The 22013-nt window shown below is 43.4% G+C and overlaps 1 protein-coding gene across 1 annotated transcript in view; it reads left to right on the forward strand.

Annotated features, from left to right (window-relative positions):
* The window catches only part of MYOF (myoferlin), a 1388224-nt gene that overhangs the window by 1333804 nt on the left and 32407 nt on the right, over positions 1-22013 (forward strand). Inside the window, exon 50 of the mRNA XM_069611360.1 lies at positions 13781-13974. Within this exon, the coding sequence (XP_069467461.1) occupies positions 13781-13974 (194 nt within the window). The remainder of the gene's footprint in view (positions 1-13780; positions 13975-22013) is intronic.

Raw genomic sequence — 22013 nt, forward strand, 5'->3', positions numbered from 1 at the left:
ACACCTCTAACAGCTTTTATCAATATCGGGACCATCTGATGTTGTTTCACCTGCTTCCAAAGACCTAATAGGTTCAAATAACAAACAAAAAGGTTCCTTTCAGATTACACTGGGGGTGATGATGCTTCACCCCTGGGTCCCCCTCTTCTTGGCTTAGACCCCTCTTGCATATCTGTCTCCCTCCGTTGGGCTCACTCTGGCTTGTATCCCAAAGATTTCTCTGTTGCATTCATGTGCCGGTGGGGTGATGGCTTTTCACCCTCTGGATCCCCCTCTGCTGGGCTCAGACCCTTCTCAAATCTCAGCCTCCCTCCGTCTGGTTCACTATGGCTTTTCAGAACAATTTCATCTGTGATACTCACGAGTCTTAATGTCTTTGTAAACACAAGGTTCTTTAGGGCTTCATGCTTCGCCCCTTCCTGTCGGCATCCCTGCATTGGGTTCACGCTTGCGAACCATACAATTCCTTCTCCTTTCGCACTAAGCGGTTTTGTCTCCCTTAGCTTTCCAATGGTTTGTCGGTCGAAGACTTGCGACAGTACAGAGGATTTTGCTAGACCCCTGTATGACCACTTTGACCCTTTTGGTTGCGGCTCTCCCAAAGTCTTCTGTTATCAGTTCAACAAAACATGGGCTCAACCAACCAGAGTCTCTTGAGTGAGCACCCATGTTGTGCCGACCCCTCTGCAGCTGGCTTTCCCTCAATATTCGCAGTTCTTTGTACTTTACATAATTTGTCACTTTGCGACTTTCATTCAACAAAGTTTGGTTTCTTATCGCCTCTCCCCTCAAATCACTGATTGTGATGAACTGCTTGGCTTTACTTGTATCTGGAGTCAAGGGTGATACTACCGTAGCGGGTGTCTCCCTCGGTCCTGATATCAGCGTAGGCATGCTCCGTGTACTGTTGACATCTGCTGCAACACACTAGGGCTATTATTTGTGGTGTTATATTTCCTTGTGCTGAGGCTTCGCGGGTCTGGGTCGGAAAGGGCAAAGTCACGTCTCTCCTTGTAGCCCCTTCGGTACTCGCTGCTTTTCTCCTCTTGAACTGCCATGCTTGGATAGCTCTCTCGTTGTGCAGTCTGCCTTGCTCGTATTGTGCTCTCATGCTCCACCTTTTATCCCTGTCGGGAAGGTGTGATTCTGGCCAATTGCCTGACTTTGCCTGACTCTTGTATTGGGACATGTCAGTTAAACAGATCGGCGTTAGTCCATTGTCTTAAAGTGCTAATGTGGAAAGGAGGAGGACCAGTATTTCTAAATCTCCTACGTGGTAGAATGGGGAAAAGGTGTTGGAAGAAGGGGGATATACTGTGTCTCTCATGTCAGTGTCCTACCTACACTCCCCAAGGACCCAACTCCCCCCACCATCATCCAGGTGATCCTCCCTCACTGATCCACCCCTAGGAACTGGATCCAATAGCGATGTCCGTGTCCTGGCCACCTGGATAACAGATCCCTGGGGACTAGTAAGTGAGACACCTTAATGTTTCTCGCACAGTATTGTAGACTTGTTTTGTGTTGCCAATGTTTTTGAAATAATCTAAATAAAACGGGGGCTTTTTGTGTTTGAATGCTTTAACTCCAGTGCTTTCCACGTTGTAACATCTGCAGTGTGATCTGACAATGTCATCACATCTTTTTCTGCGGTAACCTTCCCTCATGTGGCCAGGGTGAGGCAGACGCTTTCTGATCCAAACTCTGGGGTCGGCTATATGAGGGAGGATCGCATGGGGGGAATGTGTTCCTCTGGGAGAGGACACTGCATTGCTTGAGGAAGACACATCCCCCCCTTTCCTTTTAGGGATGTAGCTTCCCTTCCCCAGGTCCTGATGACCTACTGCAATATTCTCCCTCGACCCCTAGCGACTTCTACTTCCAATATTCCCCCAGATGTCATAGGGTATAATATATCCACAACAGAGACGAGGAAGAGACAGGGAGCAGCAATGATTATTCCCAATAGAGTCCAATATCAATTTCCTTAGTATTGTACTAAAACCAATCCGACAACAAGTGGGACAAGGAAGAGGGCCAGGAACTTTAAATTCGACACAGCTGATGATGAGGGGTTTGAGCTGCAGGAGAAGATGCTGACTGCAACGCATGTTGCCGGTCAGAGCGCCGGACAGGAGCACCACTGAATGCTGCGAGCAGGTGAGACCCGAGTCTGCCAGAGGACACTGGAATGTAGAGAAGTCGCTGCCACAGAGTGAGAAGCAGGAACCACGCAGAGGTGGAAGAGGCACGGAGAAAGCACTGCAGCTAACGAGACGCACGCCAAGTCAGCGGAGTGAAGGAAACTAAAACAAAGACACAGAGCATTTTCAGCACCTGGCAAGCCCAGGGTAGTCTAACGGGTTACCGGGGTGCTTAAGTGTGTGCTGCATTGACCAAGGGGCGCAAGAGTGTCAGAATGAAGTGTAAGAAAAACTTGAAGTACTTGTGAATTGCACCATGAATGGGTTGCTGACCCATGTTTACAGGAGAAAAGCAAAGTGAAGGCAACAGTGAATATTAAAGATATTCCTGTTGAACAAAATCTAACAAGCCAATTTTTGGAAAACATTGTTTAATGGACAAAAGGGAATATAATCACATGCGAGTCCTGGCAGGAGAGCATACCAGGCAAAGCCCAGTATTTGAGAAAGATTGCAAGCCAAGCTTTTTCAAGAGCATGTAAAAGGCTTGGTAGGAGAGTATACAAAACAAGAGGTGATGGCTGTAAGGTTTGGAATGAATCCTAACCTCTGGCATTGCTCTGGGCAACCATCCAGACCATTGTTCTTCGCCTGCCGAGCCATTACGAAAGGCGAAAGACCATATGCAAATCAGGCTTGGTCCCACCCCAAAAGGGGCAGTCCAACCCGAACAGCTTGGTCACATCCCTTCTGCATGAGACCACAAGCATCCCAAAACATGTTTCGGCCTTGTTGGGCCTAATCAGTGAGGAGTAGCTTGGGTCTCTAGGCCCAGCAGGCATGGGCGACAAATCTGGGCATACCCGTCCCACTCGGGGTGACTTACACGAAACAAGAGGTGATGGCTGGAAGGTTTGGAATGAATCCTAACCTCTAGCATTGCTCTGGGACTTAGATTTAGTTTTAGAGTGTGCGTGCCAGAATAGGATTACAGACACAGGCCACATCATTCTGGGCATCTTGACAAGTACAGACCCATTCATTTTGGTTGAGGCATAGAAATGCCTCTTAGAATAGGGATAGTGAGGCATTTTCCAAATGCTTTTTGATTTAATCAAATTCTTCATCCCAAAACCTAAGTTCTCTATGTATGGCAGGTCCCTTGTCCCATCTGCCAATAAAGGTACTCCCTGACCCATAAAATGCAATGCACAGGATATAAGAAAAATCAAAAATGTTTAGCAAACTCCCTAGGCAGGGAAATATCCACAGACATTCAATTTGTAGTGGTTTGTGTACATGCTTACATTGCGATTTACAGAAAGCAAAAAGCAACAGATTTGTGCAACTTCTTCTCTGTGATTGGCTGGAGTGAGTAACAATATACATGATTCCAATCAGTATGGACTGTCATTGGCCTATTCTAAACACGTGGTACAATGACAGATATGTAGATTAGCTCATCTAATTAAATCATTTTATTTCACACACATTACGATTGGCCAAACGCAATAGACCCATGTATCTAGCTGAACTACATGTACCATTGGTTGCTTCAGAAGGTGTAAAAGTGGAGTGAAATGAGTACAATAGTTAGAACCAATTATCTTTGTGAGATCTGTGTGACACACAAAATATAGCTTTGGAGTCCCATACTGACTGCGCTGCAATTTGGCACCAAAACACTATTCTTCACTTGTGAGGTCTATGTTATCAGTCCATACTGTAACTCCTTTGGGTGGAAACTTCATTTGCATGCCTTTTCCTATTGCCATGAGTCATCATGCCCGGTCTCTTACCTTACATGCAGGTCTTAGCTGCTAGCAAACTTAGCTCATTCATACTCTTGTGAATGTGTTTGTGCAGTTCAAATGGTCACAAAGTGGGCTTTTATGTTCCTAGTGTATTCAGGCAGTGTGACTCGGATGTTAATTAATGTACTGACCTCAGGCTCCAGGTTAATGCTATGGTACAAGTAATATTGTTCTTGTGTGGTGTGGCTTCACAAGTTGTCTTTTATTAATGCAGCATTCATGTGGAAATGTCTGTGTTTTCACTACTTAAGAAGGGTCGAGCTGTGAATAATGGTTTCTGCATAACAATTTGCTCTACAAGGAGAGCCCTGCATGTGCAATTTAGTCCACAGGGGGCAGTGTTCTGCTGCAATCATTCTATCTCTAAACAGGCTTTTCCCTCTCTAGTTGCTCGCCTCCTACCAAATGTAACCTTCAGTAAGTTTTTAAAGTTGCTATTTTCTCTGGGACTTGGCTCCAGGAACTTCAGCAAACCTTATGTGGTTTGATCAATCGGAGTACAATTGTCTTGTTCCTAAACCTCCAGAATCTATCATCTTATATGTTTTATTTTGTATGACTCGGGCTAAAACTCCTTCTTCTTGCGGAAACTTATCAGTGCACAGCCTTCAACTGCTGCCTGTGCGGCCTATTGAAATCTTGGAGTTCATGTGCCTTTCTGTGAAGTATAATATTCTGCTCTAAGAGGAGGTTTTTTTGTGCTTTCAAGAAAGGCTAACCTCATTCTGTCCTACGTGTGCTTGCAGTTACCTAAATGTAAAATAAAAGCGATCAAATACAAACACTTTTTCTACATTTCTCAAACTGATGTAAACTGCTGCTATGCTGGGTTAAAAGCACATATACGCTTGCCTACAAAAGATATGTTATAGCTTAATAAATATGTAGCCGTCATTTCTTGTTGGGCCTACGTGTAATGCCTTTCACTGAATGGGCTATTTATTTGTTTTCCTTTTTTCTTCTGTCTCTATTTTAGAGGCATTTTCGCAGTTTGTATTTTTTGTGCAGGTTTAGAGTGCTGAATAGATGTGCCCATATTTAAATACTCCGCTACATCTGTGTCTCCTTATTGGCTCCTCACACATTCCAAACAGTTGACGTGCACAACAGGGTTTATGCTCTCTGTAATCATGTACAGTCTTCACTGTTTTCTTCTGGTAAACGTCCTATCAGTATTCTGCAACATAACTGAATCTCCTACAGCAAATACTCTGACACAAGATGTTTTCTCATAATATTCTGTTGTTGTGTTATCATAGGCATTCCGTTTGACACACCTATCTAATGAGGGCCAGTAATTTAACCAATTCCTGCATACAATCTGCATTACATGCCTCCATTGCTTATGGATTTCAAGGCTCAAGTCCGAAGGTCCAACATGGATTTCTCATACTAAGCACCTGCATACATAGGTGCTGATTAAGTGTATTCCACAGCTTTTTCAGAAATTAGCCTTTGCGTTCCCACAAATGGAAGATGGGAACTAAAATGGAGCCGCAGCGTTGCACCTTGAGAGTGAAGTAAAAATAATTGCATGAAAGCTCTAGGTTTGTGCGAGCATTGACAAAGCGCAATCCCTGACCTCCACCAATTATACCAAACTATAAAACTCTTAGTTTGCACTCAACTGAGAGCGGAATGTTGTGACTCCTTAGTGATGTGAGGGGTTCCACGGCAGGACAGGAGAAGGATGAGGCTGAGGAAGGAAGCTGTGGATAAGTAAGCAGAATAAAGTACACTTAACATCAAGAAGTCTACGTGTGATGATTGAAACACAACCATGGCGACAAGCTCAACCTTCCTCTGTGAATTTCAATGTATCACAGGGGCTGGAGCCCACCCACTCGGGTTCTCTGCAAAACCCACGTAATTGGACAGCTGGTGCAATTCTGTACTGCTAGACGCAGACGTAGTGACGCAGTACCCTTGGACTTTACGTGAAGTCATTACAACCATGTCGCTCTGTAAATGTAGGAAATACATACCTTATAAGTTCCAGCCCCAATTGCATTTCCACTCGCAGCATAACAGCAACGTTCTCCTCAAGAGCTCTGCCACTGCATTTAATTAACGCAGACGCACATCTTCTTGGAGGCAAAGATGCTCGTAATGTCAAAGAACGTGGGTTATGGGACTGCCAGTAGCTTCTCGTTTCCTAGATAATGTGTTCACCACGAGCCGTGGAATCACGGTCAGTGTTCAAGCCGATGACAATGATCGAAAGGGTCGGCATTGAATAATATGTTAATGAAAGACTTGTTGGAAAATACAATACTGTGGAACACCAAAATGGTTCCTCAACAGAAAAACATGACATGAACTTAAGGTACTAGAACTTCTAAAATTGAAGAAAATGTAAAGGAAAAATACAGCATATTGAGCTGCCTCCAAAATTCCTCCAGAATCTGGCATAGTCCCTCATCCCACGACAATGCTGGAAAGTTGAATTTGACTTTTATTTGGAAGCAATAGATTGGGCTAAATTATTGGCTTGCAGAATGAAAGTCCTCTTTATGTACAGTCTGGGTTCAGAGGGGCAGGACGTTTGTAGACCTCTTATTCCCATAATAAAAGATCAAGAAGGGGAAGGGCCCAATGTCTATGGTGAAGTTGTTGTCAGGATGGAGAAACAATATAAAAAGGACCGGGTGATACTGGAATGGCACAACTGAAGCATCAAGGAAATGCGTTGCTGGTATGGGATCCTTATGAAGGCACTTCTGATCTAGCTCGAATTGAGACCCACATGTGAGGAATTGATGGAGGATTCAGGTTCTTTGCCCGCACTGATACCCAGCGATATGTTTGAGGGTGAACTAGAATCCAAAGTGGGCGTGCTCAATCCTGCGACCACCACTCCAGAGGCATACTCCGGACATCCCATAGGATTTCTGGGATGGTTTATTAGCAAAATGTAATTGAAGGACCAAGAAATAGTTGGAAAAGTCAATGTAGTTGATGATGGCCATTCATAGCTGGAGGCATCGGGCTGAGTTTGGTGTGGAGTTGAAACCGGGAGCAAAGTATTAATGATGAGAGATTGTAACAAGGCACAACAGCTGATAGAGATGTTTCCTGGGGTATTTTCTGATAAGGTAGGCACCATTAATGGATATCAACTTGAAATTAAACTGAAGGACAGGGTTGAACCGATCAGCAGCAAAGTGAGGAAACTGTGCGTTTGGGAGCCCTGGAAGAAGTACCAAAAGATATGGTTAGACGAGGAGCTGTAGAATAAATGGATTGTGCTGAATGGATAGCTCCTGTTGTCTTTGTCATAAAGCCATACAAAAGTAGAAGACTGAGTGTACACCTGCAGGGTGTGAAAAACAGCATGGTCATCCATTGTCTAACATTGTAGAAATGTTACATAAGGTCAAAAATGCTGCAGTGTTCTTAATGATGGACTTGAGAAGTGCTTACCAAAAAATTAAACTGAAAGAAAGCTGCAAGCATCTGACCACTTTCATCACTCTGTGTGGATTGGTTACATTTAACAGAATGCCCTTTGGCCTGGCGTCTGTTGCCTCCTTATTTCAAAGGTTAATGGGGAAGTTATTCAAAGGCATTGAGGGATTTGTGTATTTCCAAGATTTCCTCTTGATATTCAACAAGTGTGAGATTGGGCATTTGAGGGAGTACGGGTTGACAGTCACGGAACAAAAATGCATGCTGGATCAACAGGGGGTGGGTGTATTTGGGCCATATGCAGTCTGAGAGCATCAGCCCCAAGGAAGCACTGGTTAAAAGTATAATAGCAGCACCCAGGCCTTCTGATAAGGCAGAACTGATCTCATAGTTAGGGATGTGTGACTGCTACACAATTCATGAAGGGTTTTGCCAGTGTTGTTGAGCCCTTGAGAAAGCTGCTCAGGAAAGGAAAGTATGTTTGGGAAAGTGATCAACAACTGGCATTTAGAAAGCTATGGGCAGCATTGTGAGGGCACTGACTTTGAAACCCTTTGACACAGTTTAAGAGTCGATTATTACAGTTGATGCCAGCAGAAAAGGGCAAGGTCAACTTCTGTAGAAGAACGATCGAGGTGGAAAATATATTGATAGTTTTATCGTTTTATATCAAGAACTCTTCCTCTGGCTGAAAAGGGGTAGTCAGTAATAGAAAAGGAGGCTTTGGCATGTGCGTGGGATGTGAATCATTTCAGGCAGCTTGTGTGGGGAGCACCCTTCACTGTTCGCACTGATCAGACCATTGGTGAACGTTTTCACAGTAGGCGGGGCTGAGAATGTGTCCCTGAGATTACATTGCATGCCTTCCAAATTCAGAAGAGTATACCAATAAAATAGACTACAAGGAGGGTCAGAACAACCAAGTGGCTGATTGATCATCTAGTCTGGCAATACCAAACGACGAATGAAAGCACATTGAGTGTATTTTAGAAATGTCTATTGCAGATGTCTGTGTGTTTGCAGGTTTTTTGACGTATCCAGACAAAATTGGTTGGCAGCACAAGAAATTAAGCATGGCAAAGGGTAAGCAATTATATAAGCAAAGGTTGGCTGTTAGGCAAAATAAAGAGGGAGACAGTGAAACCTTATGGGAAGATTGCAGAGGAAATATCAATGGAAAATGGTGTACTTAAAAGGGGAGAGAGCTTTATTCCACCTGCAGACACGAGGGCTCAAATAATCGCAAACACACATATAGGGCATGCAGGAATCACAGGGACCAAAGGATAAGTTGGAAAGAATTCTGGTGGACAGAGATGTGGATATATTTGTTAGTGTGTAAACAATGTTCCATGAGTGACAAAGTATTGTGACCAGGACGCCACCACTGTAGCCTCAATCGCCTAGAAGATCATGGGAAAAGGCGACAATAAACATAACGGGGCTGTTTAACAGCATAGGAGTTGAGAAATATGTTCTAGTCCTAGTGGGCTATTTCTGTCGTTGGCCGTAAGTGAAGTTTGTTAGGGAAATCACAACAGAAATGGTGATCCATTTCATGCAGGAGATATTTTACAGGGAAGGAGTGCCTAATGTGATAGTGATGGATAATGGTATGCAATGTGTGTCCCCAAGAATGACTTGAGCTTTTGAGAGTGAATGATATTAAACATGTCACAACACCATTTTATCAACCACAAGCAAATGGGTTGGTATAATGGAATAATAGGATGGTGAAGGACACTGCACAATTGTGTAGGAACTCCAGACTGGATGTGGCTTTAGGTATAAGGGAAATGCTCTGTACATATAGGACAAGGGCTCATCCTGTTACAGATGCATCTCCATTTGAACTCCTGAGGGGAAAGTATCCAAGGAGCAGAAGATGTCCACAATGGTTGGAAGGTAGGATGGCACAAAAGGGAAGGCAATGCTGAGAATGATGGAGTAGAAAAGAGCAAAAATGAAGAAGGCATATGACATGAAAAATGCTGTAGGCTATGTGGCGATCAATCCTGGATCCGTAGTTAGGGTCAAATTACCCTACAATGTTCATAAGGGTGAATCGAAGTACGTTGAACCTATAAGAGCAGTGAAGGTGTGAAGAATGAGTGTTCTCACTACTGACGAGCGATGGTGGGCCTTTATAGAGTTGCCAAGTCGTCTTAAAAGTATTGTTGTTAATTTGAATCTGTGATCTTTTTTATAAGTTAGTTGTTGATCAATTGTTATGTATTGAAGGGGAAAGGATGTGTTATGCTCTTAAGTAGTGACGTGAGGGATTCAACAGTGGGACCACGAGAAGGAGGTTGAGGAAGGAGGCCGTGCATACATTATCAGAATAAACTACACTTAACAGCAAGAAATCTGTGTGATGACTGAAACACCACACTAACGTTTCATTTTTGTGTATGCAGATATAGCTCACAACCTCGCTACCCCACATATATTCTCGATAACGGCTATACTGTCTAGGCCCCAGCGGCACCCAAGTGTGTACATGGGTGCATAGAAAGGAAGTGCAAGGCTTCTTGCCAAACCTACTTTACTTGTCTGGTTAGCTAAAACTTGATTCTCTGGTAGTATCAACTGCACAAAAGATGTGTGGTATGCCTGCTTCAAACACAGATGCATCCACAGATAAATCAAACTGCTCAATGGGGAAGATGCCGTCCATTGTATAATACAACATACACGTTGCCAGTGCTACTCATTCAGTATGAAGGGTTAAATTGGTGCATGATGCAGGTTCTTTTTAAAACGGTTCTTGAGGAAATCAGAATATAGGCACATGCAATTATGGAAAAGCTGCAATTTGCCTCAAATATTATCAAGTGTAGATGCTGCAGAGACTCCAGGAAGCCAAGCAGCCAATGCAGTAGTCCATAATAGATTCTTGGTTGTAGGTCACTGTGTTTAAACCTGAGTGTCAAGCAACCCTCACTGCCATGCCAATCGAGGGCAAACACTTATTTTGCAAAGATCTCACTGAGATCATTTAAATAGCTAGGAGAGCATGAGACACTGAGCGCTCTTTGACGACTTTCAAGCAGACCTTGTACCAAAAGGGTAGTCTTGCCAAACAAGACACAAGTTCACATCAGACCAGTCATCTTGCCAACAAGGCTTTCGACGTTTTCAGACACACAGCGGTGCTTGGTCACAAGGTCAGCAAGGCCAGAGACAACCCAAATACCTGAGCTGTCAATATCTCCCAAGAGGTGGCACAGCTAAAAGCAGAATGCCCACAAAACAGTGGCTCAGCACCCCATGTGCCCTCCCATCTTTCCCCAGGACGGGGAGGAATATGATTTGCTGACCAGTGGGAGGCAATTGGCACAGATCAGTGGGTTTTACTTGTATAGCAAGGCACAGATACCGTGTAGATTCCTGATTTCCACCACAGAAACCTTGCATTCGAAAAGACAACCTTCCGCTCCTCCAGCAGAAGTTGCATCAGTCTTACTGAACGAGCATAGAGGAAGTATCTAAAATACATAAAAACAAGGGAATGTCTTCAGCTTATTTACTGGTATCAAAAAAGGCCAAAGCATTGCAGCCCATACTAGACTTGTTTCCATTGCGCACACTCGACAAACTACAAACTTTCTGTATGACCACCTTACAGGATGTCATGCAACAATTGAATTAGGGAGACTTTGATACATTGTACATGAAAGACGCATACTTTCATATTTCCATGTGCCCAAAGACGAGAATGTACCTTTGGTTCATTGAAGGTGCATTGTTCCACCTGTTCAGGTTTCTTCCATTTGGGATAAAATTGGCACTGCATGTATTCACAGAAGTGCTCTGCTGTGGCAGCAAATCTGAACAAGCAGCTAAACGCATCAAAAACAAACCTTTTGGGGCAGCGCTAGACAGATATAAGGTGCTGGCTATCCCGTTCAAGGAAAGGGTACATACAGGCCTTTCCAACAACAGATTCCCTTTCTAGGACATCATGCCTTGAAACTCTGAGTAATGACTGCACCTGGCATATATTTGGTGTCGCATGCAAGACTGCACCTTTGACCATTTGAAGAATGGCTTAGTAGCCTATTGTCGGAAGAAACCAGGGATTTTGGAGATCTCGTGTTAATAACACAAAACGTCACTGAAGTCATGTAACCATTGCAACAAGTCTCTTGTGACCAAATGAAGAGCCCACCTCCAGTCTTGCAAATCTCCTCGGACATTTTTTTTTTTTTATTTTGGATTTGTATAGCGCACTACAGCCCACGGGCATCGAGGCGCTGTAAGAAAATGTATGCAGGCTTGCTTCAGGGTTACAGGAGAGCGGCCCAGGATTGATACAATTTGCTTAGTTACAGTGAGTTAGTGGACATGTTCACAGTTTGCATTGCAAGATACAGTACATAGTATGAGAACAAGAGTAGGCAGAATACACAGTTGGACACAGCTACAAATTAATATCTTGGGCTCATGGCCTTTTTCCTAGCTTTACCTACCTCCACATGCAGCTAAAATAAGTGACCTCATAAGAACAGCTCACTCTACAGCAATGTTGCACAAAAAAAGGAAGGAAAATGCTTCAAGACATTATCCCAAACAGCACCACTTATTATGCATTAGTAGAAAGGAAGACCACTATCTACAGACCCAACATGTACCAGCGATAGACGTTGGCCTAGCAGACAGCCTCCGTTGCTATGGTCTGCAAGAACACAAGAGTGAACTCCACATATGTACACAAAAAAAGTAATGGTGTGTGGTATACCAAACATACATACTTGCAGCAAGTATAAATGCTAAATGCCCAAACTCTGCCTCTAGTTACCCATAACCAGGATCAGTGGCAAAGGCCTATTGATGAGTCATGTGTTTTCCTGGGACCACACACCGCTAATCCACAATGTGGTGAAAAAGCTACTACACAAGGGATTGACCCTCATTCTAATTTATGTAACTTGGACAAGACTTGTGATGCCCACTTCCAATGTGCATGGAAGTAGTACCGCATACGTGTTGACAGACCACCACCAACACCGAAACACACCCAAAACAACACACAATAAATTCAGCAGTTTGGCGTTTAAAGAAATATAATTTGGACATTTGATTTTGCCTGAAACATGCATTAATATCCAAAGGCGGACAAACCAAACACGGGAACTTGCTATGTTAACAAATTAAAACAATTTGTGATTTGGTTTAAGAAGCACACAATTAGTCCAATGCACTGCACTGAAACCCACAATTCTCTAAAAGTCCACTTAGCTTTTATTCCGTATACCCCACCTCACAACAACCACAAGGGCAACTTCTTGATAGCTTAATAGCAGGATGTGCCCACTTTTTGAGCCTATTCACAGGTGCTCCTTGAAACATCTCTTTCATAAGGTAGCCTTTTTGGTCAAAATCACTTCCATCAGACGAGTTGGTGAATTGCAAGCACTGCTAGTAGATGTACTCTTTGTGGCCATACACAAGGACTCATCCACGCTTCATACAAAAGTTTATTTCAAAATTCCATGTAAACCAGTCTCGAGTTGCCAGCTTTTTTCCAGAAACCACTAAACAAAGCAGAAAGCAATTTACATTCACTCAGTGTTTCAGTTGCCATGCTCCATACGAGGCATACGTAAAACAAGTACATTTTTCATATCCTTTGCGATAGACCATGAAGCGTGTCCCACTAGCAAATCAATAATTGCATGCTGGTTAGCATGTCGCATCCAAGAGTACTAGGCTCTTGCACACATACACCAGTCCAATAAGCTAAAGGAACATTCACCACGCCGGGACAACTCCTATTCCTAGCTTACGATTTCCTATACTCTTATTGGAGCCCAACAGTGCTTGCTAATCTATGCATGGCATGTGAATCGAAACGGATCCTTATGCCCCAGAAGACCAGCTTTACTCATCAGTCCCAGCCTTTCTGGAGCTTTTCTGTTTAGAACCACATGCACCCCACCATATCTCAAGTCTGTTGGGTGTGTGTGTGTGTGTGTACTGCGTAGATTGGTTGAAATGGTATTTGCAGTGATCTAAAGGTATACTTCTTACATTACTCTCCACAATAATAGAGTGCACACACCTTACCTTTAAATTACATACAATCAGGAAAAAGGGAAATCTGTGGGCTTCTACTTGGAGCATTGTGGGCACTGTACATGTAGGATAGGGATAGTATGACAGAAATGCCTCTACCGACCCCTAGCTTTTACTTTGCAATAAACCACTGTATTATTCTGGACGGACTATGCTTTATACATTACATTTTATTTTATCTGCTTCAAGCTACAGAAAGACTATTACTGGTAAGTACAACTTCCATACTAGGGCCATTAAATTAATATAAACTGTGATGTTGGTAATGTATTTCTCAAATCAAATGGCTTTGGTAGAATACAATAAAATGTTTGTACACTCTCCCCTCCCACACAGGTTATGTTGAGCTTGATTTGCTTCGCACTATTATTCCAACAAAGGTTCCTGAAAAATGCTCCCTTAACATGATACCTGATTACAAGGCAGCTGACCATACCAAGGCCCTCAAAACGGCATCTCTTTTTGAGCAGAAATCAATGAAAGGATGGTGGCCATGTTATGCGGAAAAAGATGGAAAGCGTATTTTGGCGGTAAGATTTTATTTCTGTATCATTCTTAGTTTATTGACGCTCTTACACATGTATTCTGCTTCTAAAAGCTTTTCTTCCAGCAGACTTCCTTCTAGAATGTTGATCCAGTAGCCCTGTATCTAACTTGGGTGTAAGAAGTTTATCACGGTTACAACTTAATCTTATCTGGTCATTTTTTGGGATATTAAATAATTTTTCATAAGTTACCTGCATTTTTTTAATGGGTAAATATTTTGTATTTCTAATAGCACAGTGCAAATGATAACTTGACCCCTGTGGTGGTTGTCTGGATTAAATGGATTCAGTTCCATATCCCTCCTATTAAATACATCTGTTAACTTGAAGTCAGGGGTGGCAGGGCACCGGCTGCACCAGAGTTAAGGATCTGCTGTGAATTTGAGGGGGGCCTAGAGAGGATAAGGTATTTTAACCTGCATTATAGTAAACCGTACCTACAGCCTTGGCAAGCACCATTTTGGACACCCATACACCAAACCCCAGCTTACTCCCTGCTTTGGCACTGGTGGTGCTGCATCCAGCACCCAAGGCTTGGATCATTATTCTGGACATGCATTCATCGTCTCTGGGCCCCATCATCCCATGTCTGTATTGAATTCCTTTCTGAAGTTACTGAATCTTGTTTCTGAAAATCATGACTGTGGTCCATATCCTCCCATGTCTTAGTTCTGCTGCCAAAGGAGCCCAATTAAGTTTGTTGATCTAACCCCCCATCATAGTACCAGTCCTATTCCAATTCATGTTTATGCTGCGTCCCCTAAACTGGGTATCCCCCTTGTGAGAAATCACAGGGTGTCTCACTTGCTAGTCCCCGGGGATCTCCCTCTCAGGTGGCCAGGGCACAGCCATCGCCTTTGGATCCAGACCATGGGGGTGGACCAGTGTGGGGGTGGGGGGGGGTCACCTGGGTGGGGGATCTTCAGGGAGTGGGATCTTCAGGGAGTGGTGCAACTGATGGTGAGACGCGGTATCCCCCCCTTTCCCATATCCCATCATATTTGATAGAATTCTCCAACATCCCAAACCCCACCCTTTCGACACAAACACTAGGCCGAGGGAGAGGACGGCTGAGAGTAAAGAGGCTAACACTTAAATATCTCATTGAACATGTTCTGTTAATCTGGGCAGGAAAAGTCAGGCACTTGACCTTAATCACATACATCTGATATCCATTAGCTCCCCTCACACGGATAAAAGGTGAACATAGAGACACTCTGAGCAAGGTGAGATGAGAAGGAGCAGATGTTCTGAAGCAAAGGCGAACCCACTGGAGCAGGACGACCGATCGAGGGACCAGAGCGAAGAGTAGGGAAACCATGACGTTCCTTGCAGGAGGTCATTGCCTCCAGGGAAAACGTGAAGGAGACGCAGAGAAAGCCAAATCCCAGACAAGAAGAAGCCTGCATTGTGTTTCAAGGACACCATCGATGCTCCCGGGTGAGTGACGGAGTTGAGGAGGAGAGGCCAAGCCTGTGGTATCAACCTTGACTCGTGAATCAATGCCGCAGAGACAAGAAAGGAATGTACACAACCGGTGAGTTAGCGAAAGACATGAAAGGCAGGTTTGTGTCAAGGAAAGATGACGCCGCAACAGTGTATCTCACAATTGAAGGTTGCATGCATGCTGATGAGACGCGAAAGAAAGCAAACCAGAAATTAACTTTTAAGTTACTGATAACTGCCAGTGATGCAGCATAGTGGAGTGGTCCGGCAAAAGGAAAAAGCCCACTCGAAAGTCTCTGCAAAATGTTTGTCTTGTTCTAAAGTAGTGAAGTGACCAAACCTTGAAATGTGCAGTGGTCAAGATTAACTGCGATGAAAGGGGAAGTTAAAAGGTGATTGCTTTAAGAGGAATATTTCTTTGAACTTTTCTGATTGTGGTATGGAACTACCAATACCAAAAGACATTGGAGCAAATAACATTAAGGGAGAGCTGAAGTGAAAGTCGAAATGGTCCTGCGGGGATCTACGGTAAAAACCTCGCACATTCTGAAGTCTTCGACATCAGTGAACGGTCCGAGCCCGGCTGAAGGAGACCGGAAACATGAAATAAGTTTGGGGAAGGGAACCCTTAAAAGAATGAAGCTAGGGGAAGGGAACCCCTGCAAGTGCTGTGATTATGAGGTCCAAGCTCGGCTGAGGCAGATCTACGTTGAATCAGGTACTTTTTGGTTGAAAGGTCTAAACCCGGCTGAGGAAGACCTATGTGAACTATTGATGCCTTGAGGGGTCCGAGCCTGATGGAGTGAGACCTACATGAACTTCTGTTGAACTGTGAAAGAACTTTTGAAAAGCTGGAATAAGTGATTAATGTGGAAGGCCAGGCGGGCCTCAACCCACATTTTGAACTGCCTTTATTAAATAACCTGAGCCAGTGTGTCATCCTGTTTGAGCGCTGCCTTGCCCTGTGCTGTCCAACGTAGGGGGGAGAGCTGACTCAGCCACCTTGATCCTTTGTTATAACACTGACTTACCTTTGCATACACATTCCCCTTCACACGCTTTTTGTGTAAGAGATAGGGCAGGCTTTAGGTTTTGTTAGTATAAGCCATTTTGATTTGACAAAGACTGACTAGGACTGTTTTCTTTATTATTTGATGGCAGAGACTACTCCCATCCTAGCTATAGGCCAACGTAGGAGTTTTTCCAAACCCCAAGAATCTAATAAAGGTTTTGAAACCTGTAGCTTTTGTGTCAGTGTCAAACTTGTGATACCATGCCTGCCTTGCTCCCTTGCATGTGTGTATGTACCAATGACCTGCCCCCTCCAAGATCCTTCAATGTCACTTCTGCCTTATCATTCCCTGCCATGCCTGGACCCGGTGGATAAATCATAAATGTGGGCCTCACTGAACAATATTTTCAGCCAGCAACAAAAATAACACATTTAAAATATCTGGAATGAAGTCTAAGTGGGCAATGTGTCATGGGTTAGCAGCCATTCCTGGAATATTGTCCACAATAGGATGTGATCTTTCTAATTTGCTGAGGATTCATATATAGAGATTGTAGGGAAATTAATATGAAAGAAACGGTTGCAAAGCAAAACATTACTTTAAAAAAATCAACAGGTGAAGTGCAGCCTGCACACAGGATTTGAAAAAGAGACGTGCGAGGAAATGTGCAATGTTAGCAGCCCGCCTACATTCACAATATTTGTCCAAAGTAAATGACCAGGCACAAAAATCTTTTGTTACTTGAAAGTATCCAGAAATTCATAGAAAAGTAAAAATCGAATTTGGGCCTGCATTCTTCGGTTTATTTGCTTACAGGCTTAGGAATCAGCATTATAAAACCTATTGTTACTCGGAAGTGTAACATTTTGACAGGAGTTTGATTGCAAAGAAATGTAATGTTGTCGTTTTGTGGAAATGTAAAAGTAATGGAGAAAAGAAAATTACTTCAAATACTGCATTTGTCAATAAAAGCCACATAGGCCTGGAAAGCAAAGTGGCATTTTTATGAACTCCCACAACCGGAGAGGGTGGCGATTTGCTCCATGGAATTGAAACTCTGGGTCTTTGAAGTTGAACTATAAAGTTTTATAACTCCGCCTGGGCCATCATAGGACCAACTTTTTTCTTTGTACTCAAAGGTGGGCATTTCAGAGGAAGACAAATGCCTTCTAAATATATAGAAATGACTCTTGGCAGCGGTGTGCTCTTAAAATAATTTGATCATCCCATCAGCTAGTTCTTCTAGGTAGAAAGAAATTCGCACCTTCGGAGACTTGGAGTCTGGCTTAAGTGATGGAAAGTGGCTGTCATGCTCAAGGGACAGGGACCTGCCTCAACAAATGACTGCTTAATTTCAAGAGACTTTTGCCAAATTATTATTATTATTATTATTATTATTATTATTATTATTATTATTATTATAAACCAGCCTTCCCATTTGTCATAAATGCCCCCGTTCTGAGCTTAAAGGAACTGATACCAGATTTTCTGTTACCAGGCAGAGGTACTGGAGATGTCATTTAATATTTATATCGGAAAAACTTTTATCTTTGATGAACATTTCTGAGAGACTTAATTTCTTAATTGTTCAGGGTGAAAAACTCCACCAGCTGTATGTAAAATTATGTTTTTGTTTGTATTTATACAAATCAGGCGGATCTAGATATTTTTGCGCATAAACATTGCACGTATATATATCCTAGCGACTGTGCTGTTATTCTGAAGTAGAAGAATTATTTTTGTATAAACATGAGAGCAAAATTTAAAAATCTGTAACTTATTACATGTTGTGAAAAGATGAAAATGGCATTATTTGATTTGCCAGAGTGAGAGCAATCTGAAGAACCTATTAGTAACATGATCACATGTGAATAACATGTTTCAGAAAATTACAATTCTTTAATGTAGAAATCTCCAAGATGACATCACATGAAATGGGAGGGAAACTGGACTCCCATTAGACTGCCCCATTTTAAATACTTTAGGATTAATCATTGTACCTTGTTTGTGTCCTTGTATTGTTTTAAAACATTATATTGATCTTTTATGTTATATAGACACTGTGCCCAGTATTTGAATGTAATCTGTTTTTGCATGTACTGCTTATTGAAGTTCTTCAAATAAAGCATTTCTGACTGACTGCCCTCTTAATATGCCCAACGATTAGAGAGGGGATTGTTTAGGGTAATGTCACTTTTGGAACACTGTCCTGTCACATACACTGAACAATTAGATTAGAGGAATATTCACACCTCTAAATGGAGGGGTTTCTGTCATGACCCTTAACCCTGGCCCTCACTGGCAAATCAGCCTTCCAGTTAGGGCTAGGTCAAAGGCCTTAAATCCTTATCCAAGACTCTCATGGAGTCAGTCCTGGCGCCTTTGGCGCCAGGCTCATAACTATCATGAAGACCAACATTAGAATGGGACTATTTACTTGGGACTATTTAACTTGGGGGGGTTCAGCCAACGTGGAGGCACACACATAGCTCGGTTACAAGGAACTGAGCTATGATGTCTAGTCTTTTGGGTATGGCAGGCCTGGGACTACTTTCCCTGGACTACTTTGAGTGTGGCAGGCCTGGGACTATTTTACCTGGACTACTTTACCTGAGACTATTTAAACCACACCCAAACAGCAGAACACGTTTCGTGTTATTCTGCTGTGGGCAGCGTAACGCTCACCGTGTCCAGTTCTTGATGCCAGTTTACCTGAAACCAAGGGCCTGCAGAGAGGGAAAGAACATTACGAAAATTACCTGGAATAGTATCCTGTCTTCAATCCATCGCCGACTTCAGTTCCACTCGCCTGAAAGTACGAACTCCATCATCCGGCACCGCATGCATCCTGGAATACCATAACCTGGAAAGAGGAGGAAGAAAGACAGCATTAATAAGCGTTTACTCACGTTTCCTCCCGAACGAAGAAAGCCACACAATTCTTACCTGGGTAGTTATCTCCTGGTCAGTATCATTGCTGGAACATCACGGCGCTCGGCGAGGAACATTGCGACCTGCAAGGAGAGAAAAGACACAGGTTAGCAATATAAAAGGCGAAACAGCGCCGCGCATTACTCACCGGACAGCATTGCGCACACCGCGCTTTCGCCTACCGGCCCATGCTCCTCTTCAAACTGCATGACAACACCAAAATACCTTTCCATACTTAAAAGGAAAGAAGCAAGACATTATTATTCGAACTAAGAGGAACATAAGAACTGCATATAAAGACTGCAAAGCAGCAAACCTACGGAGTCGCAGCAGGCCTGGATTCCCACAGGGGGCTTGCACCAGTAAAGTTACTTGGTCGCTGCTTGCCCCCCACATCTACGCGCCCCTGCCACGAGGAGCAGGACGGAGAATCCACCTTTTACAATATTAAGGTGAGGAGAAGGCCCAAGGGGGGAGGAAGGAGTAAAGACAATCTGGTATTGAATCTAGCTCTCCTATATTGCAGACCCATCTTTAACCAGAGGCCTTACCAAGGGACCAGGAGAGGGTTCGAGAGTGCAAATCATCCAACCAGGGCTGGGTGGCGTCCCCGTGGATACCAGATGAGCGTAACAGTTTCTGCTCCATAAAAGTCCAACCCATTCATTCTTGGAATACTCACCTGCTCACTCACTGACTGTGATGGACTAATTGACAGGGGAAGACTAAGGAGAATTTACAACAACAGAAAGGCGAATGGAATAGAATGTTTCCCTTTGGACACATTTTGGATTATTAGCAGAGCACTGCAAGTGAGGCCTGCCTGGAATGTATACCTCTGGCCGCCTTCAGTGGAAGAGACTGCAGACAGACCACCATCTTGCTGACTGATGCCACTGTGTTTGCACAGGAAAATGTAAGCATTCCCTAGGATGATGCCCATCTGTCTGTGAGAGTCAAAAACTCCTATGTAAACATAAAGCCAAGGGGAAATCTAATACTCTAGAGGGGAATAGATCATATCCCAGCCACTTTTTATTTGCGACGCTACTGAGTGGGGTGATATATCAATTGACTGCACATGCTGATAAATGTGATACATACTTCGAAGAGTTGTGCTTCTGGAATGAAAGATTTGATAGAATAGGTCCTATGGTGTACATGCTGGGAGATCCCCTGCCTCCTTCTCTGTGTAATGATCAAGCGCAGATGTAGTATTCTGGGAGCCAAAAGGATGTCTCTCAGAGTACATACCTAGATAAATAAGGTTATTGAAGTAAAGTAATTTCCTGGTTACATCACCAAGCAGAGTTCTGTTAGTGGGGCTGAACCATTTATCCATTGAAAATGAGAAATGAACACTTTTACACTGTAATGTAATAGAGACACCACTGAAAGGAATCTGGCATACATGCATATTAAACAGACAGGTTTCTTATTACAAACGAGTTACACGCAGGAATGTCAAGTAGTCTGTGTTTCAATTGAGTTTTCTAGAACGCTGTTTGAAATTCAGACATGTCCATTGAGTAAGGGGCGGTATCGTTTTTCAATAAAGGGGAAGTAATGTTCGGATTTGGTTTTCTATCAAAATGGCAACTTTATCCCGAGCCCTCATCTGCTTTTCAACGCATGATGGATGTGTGCTCAGAGTAAACCAAAGGTGTATAAATGATGTGTGTGCTTACAAATATATATATTTCTGAGGCTTGTGGAATCTGCTTAGATCACATCCTGTGCATAGGCCGACAGATATTGGGAGTTCAAAGATGGATAGTGTATTAATATTTAACTTGATTTTATTATTCCTATGCTATTGATAAATAGACCTTCAGTGCAACCCTGCATGTTTCTTGTCCCCAGAGGTGATTGACGCTGCAGGAACTAGGTATTGTTAAATAGGCATTCCCAGGTTCATTAAAGAGAACTTTGTTCAATAAATATAAATAGTGTGTGCCTGATTTGGGGTTGGTGGAAAATTCCTATGAACTAGTTGCCAACCAATGAAAACATCCTACATAGAGCAGCTAGGCGTTTACACTTGCCTGCAATCAGTGACCAACGTAGTAGATGACTTTGTGACCGTACTTCATGATATGGCCAGCATATGTGTTTTCTGGATGGTAAAAGCTTTGACAAAGTCCCCTTTCCTGACCCTTGGTGCTGGGCACGGGGAAACATGCAAAGCGTACTCTGGCTACCACCACCATGCCATGATCTGGGCAGGGGCTCACCACATGGGATTACCCGTAGGGATCCACCCCTTTAAGGGACAACAGAACTGACATTGGTAAGGATAGCACCGTACTGATATTCAAGTGTTCTGTCTCTTTGAGAGACCTTGAGTTGAGGTTGAAACTGGTACCCTCGGTCGTGGCTGATAGGCCCCAAATAACATGGCTGGATACACATGCATGCTTGCTGAATTGATCTCAATATTTAAACTGCGAGTTGAGCACCCCAAGCGTGAGTGAGAGAATCCTCCGGCCTTCCCAACTTGCCCTCTTACCAAACAATCACAGTAGCTTACCAAGCTAGGGAAATGAAACGGGGAGACAGTAGCAAGGTAGCGGCACATGAGAAATCCACCTTGCACGCAGCCAGGGGGCAGGAAGGCGTCTGGATTAAGAATGG

Source organism: Ambystoma mexicanum, chromosome 8 (assembly GCF_040938575.1).
Source record: "Ambystoma mexicanum isolate Mex_15411 chromosome 8, UKY_AmexF1_1, whole genome shotgun sequence".
NCBI classification, from domain to species: Eukaryota; Metazoa; Chordata; class Amphibia; order Caudata; family Ambystomatidae; genus Ambystoma; species Ambystoma mexicanum.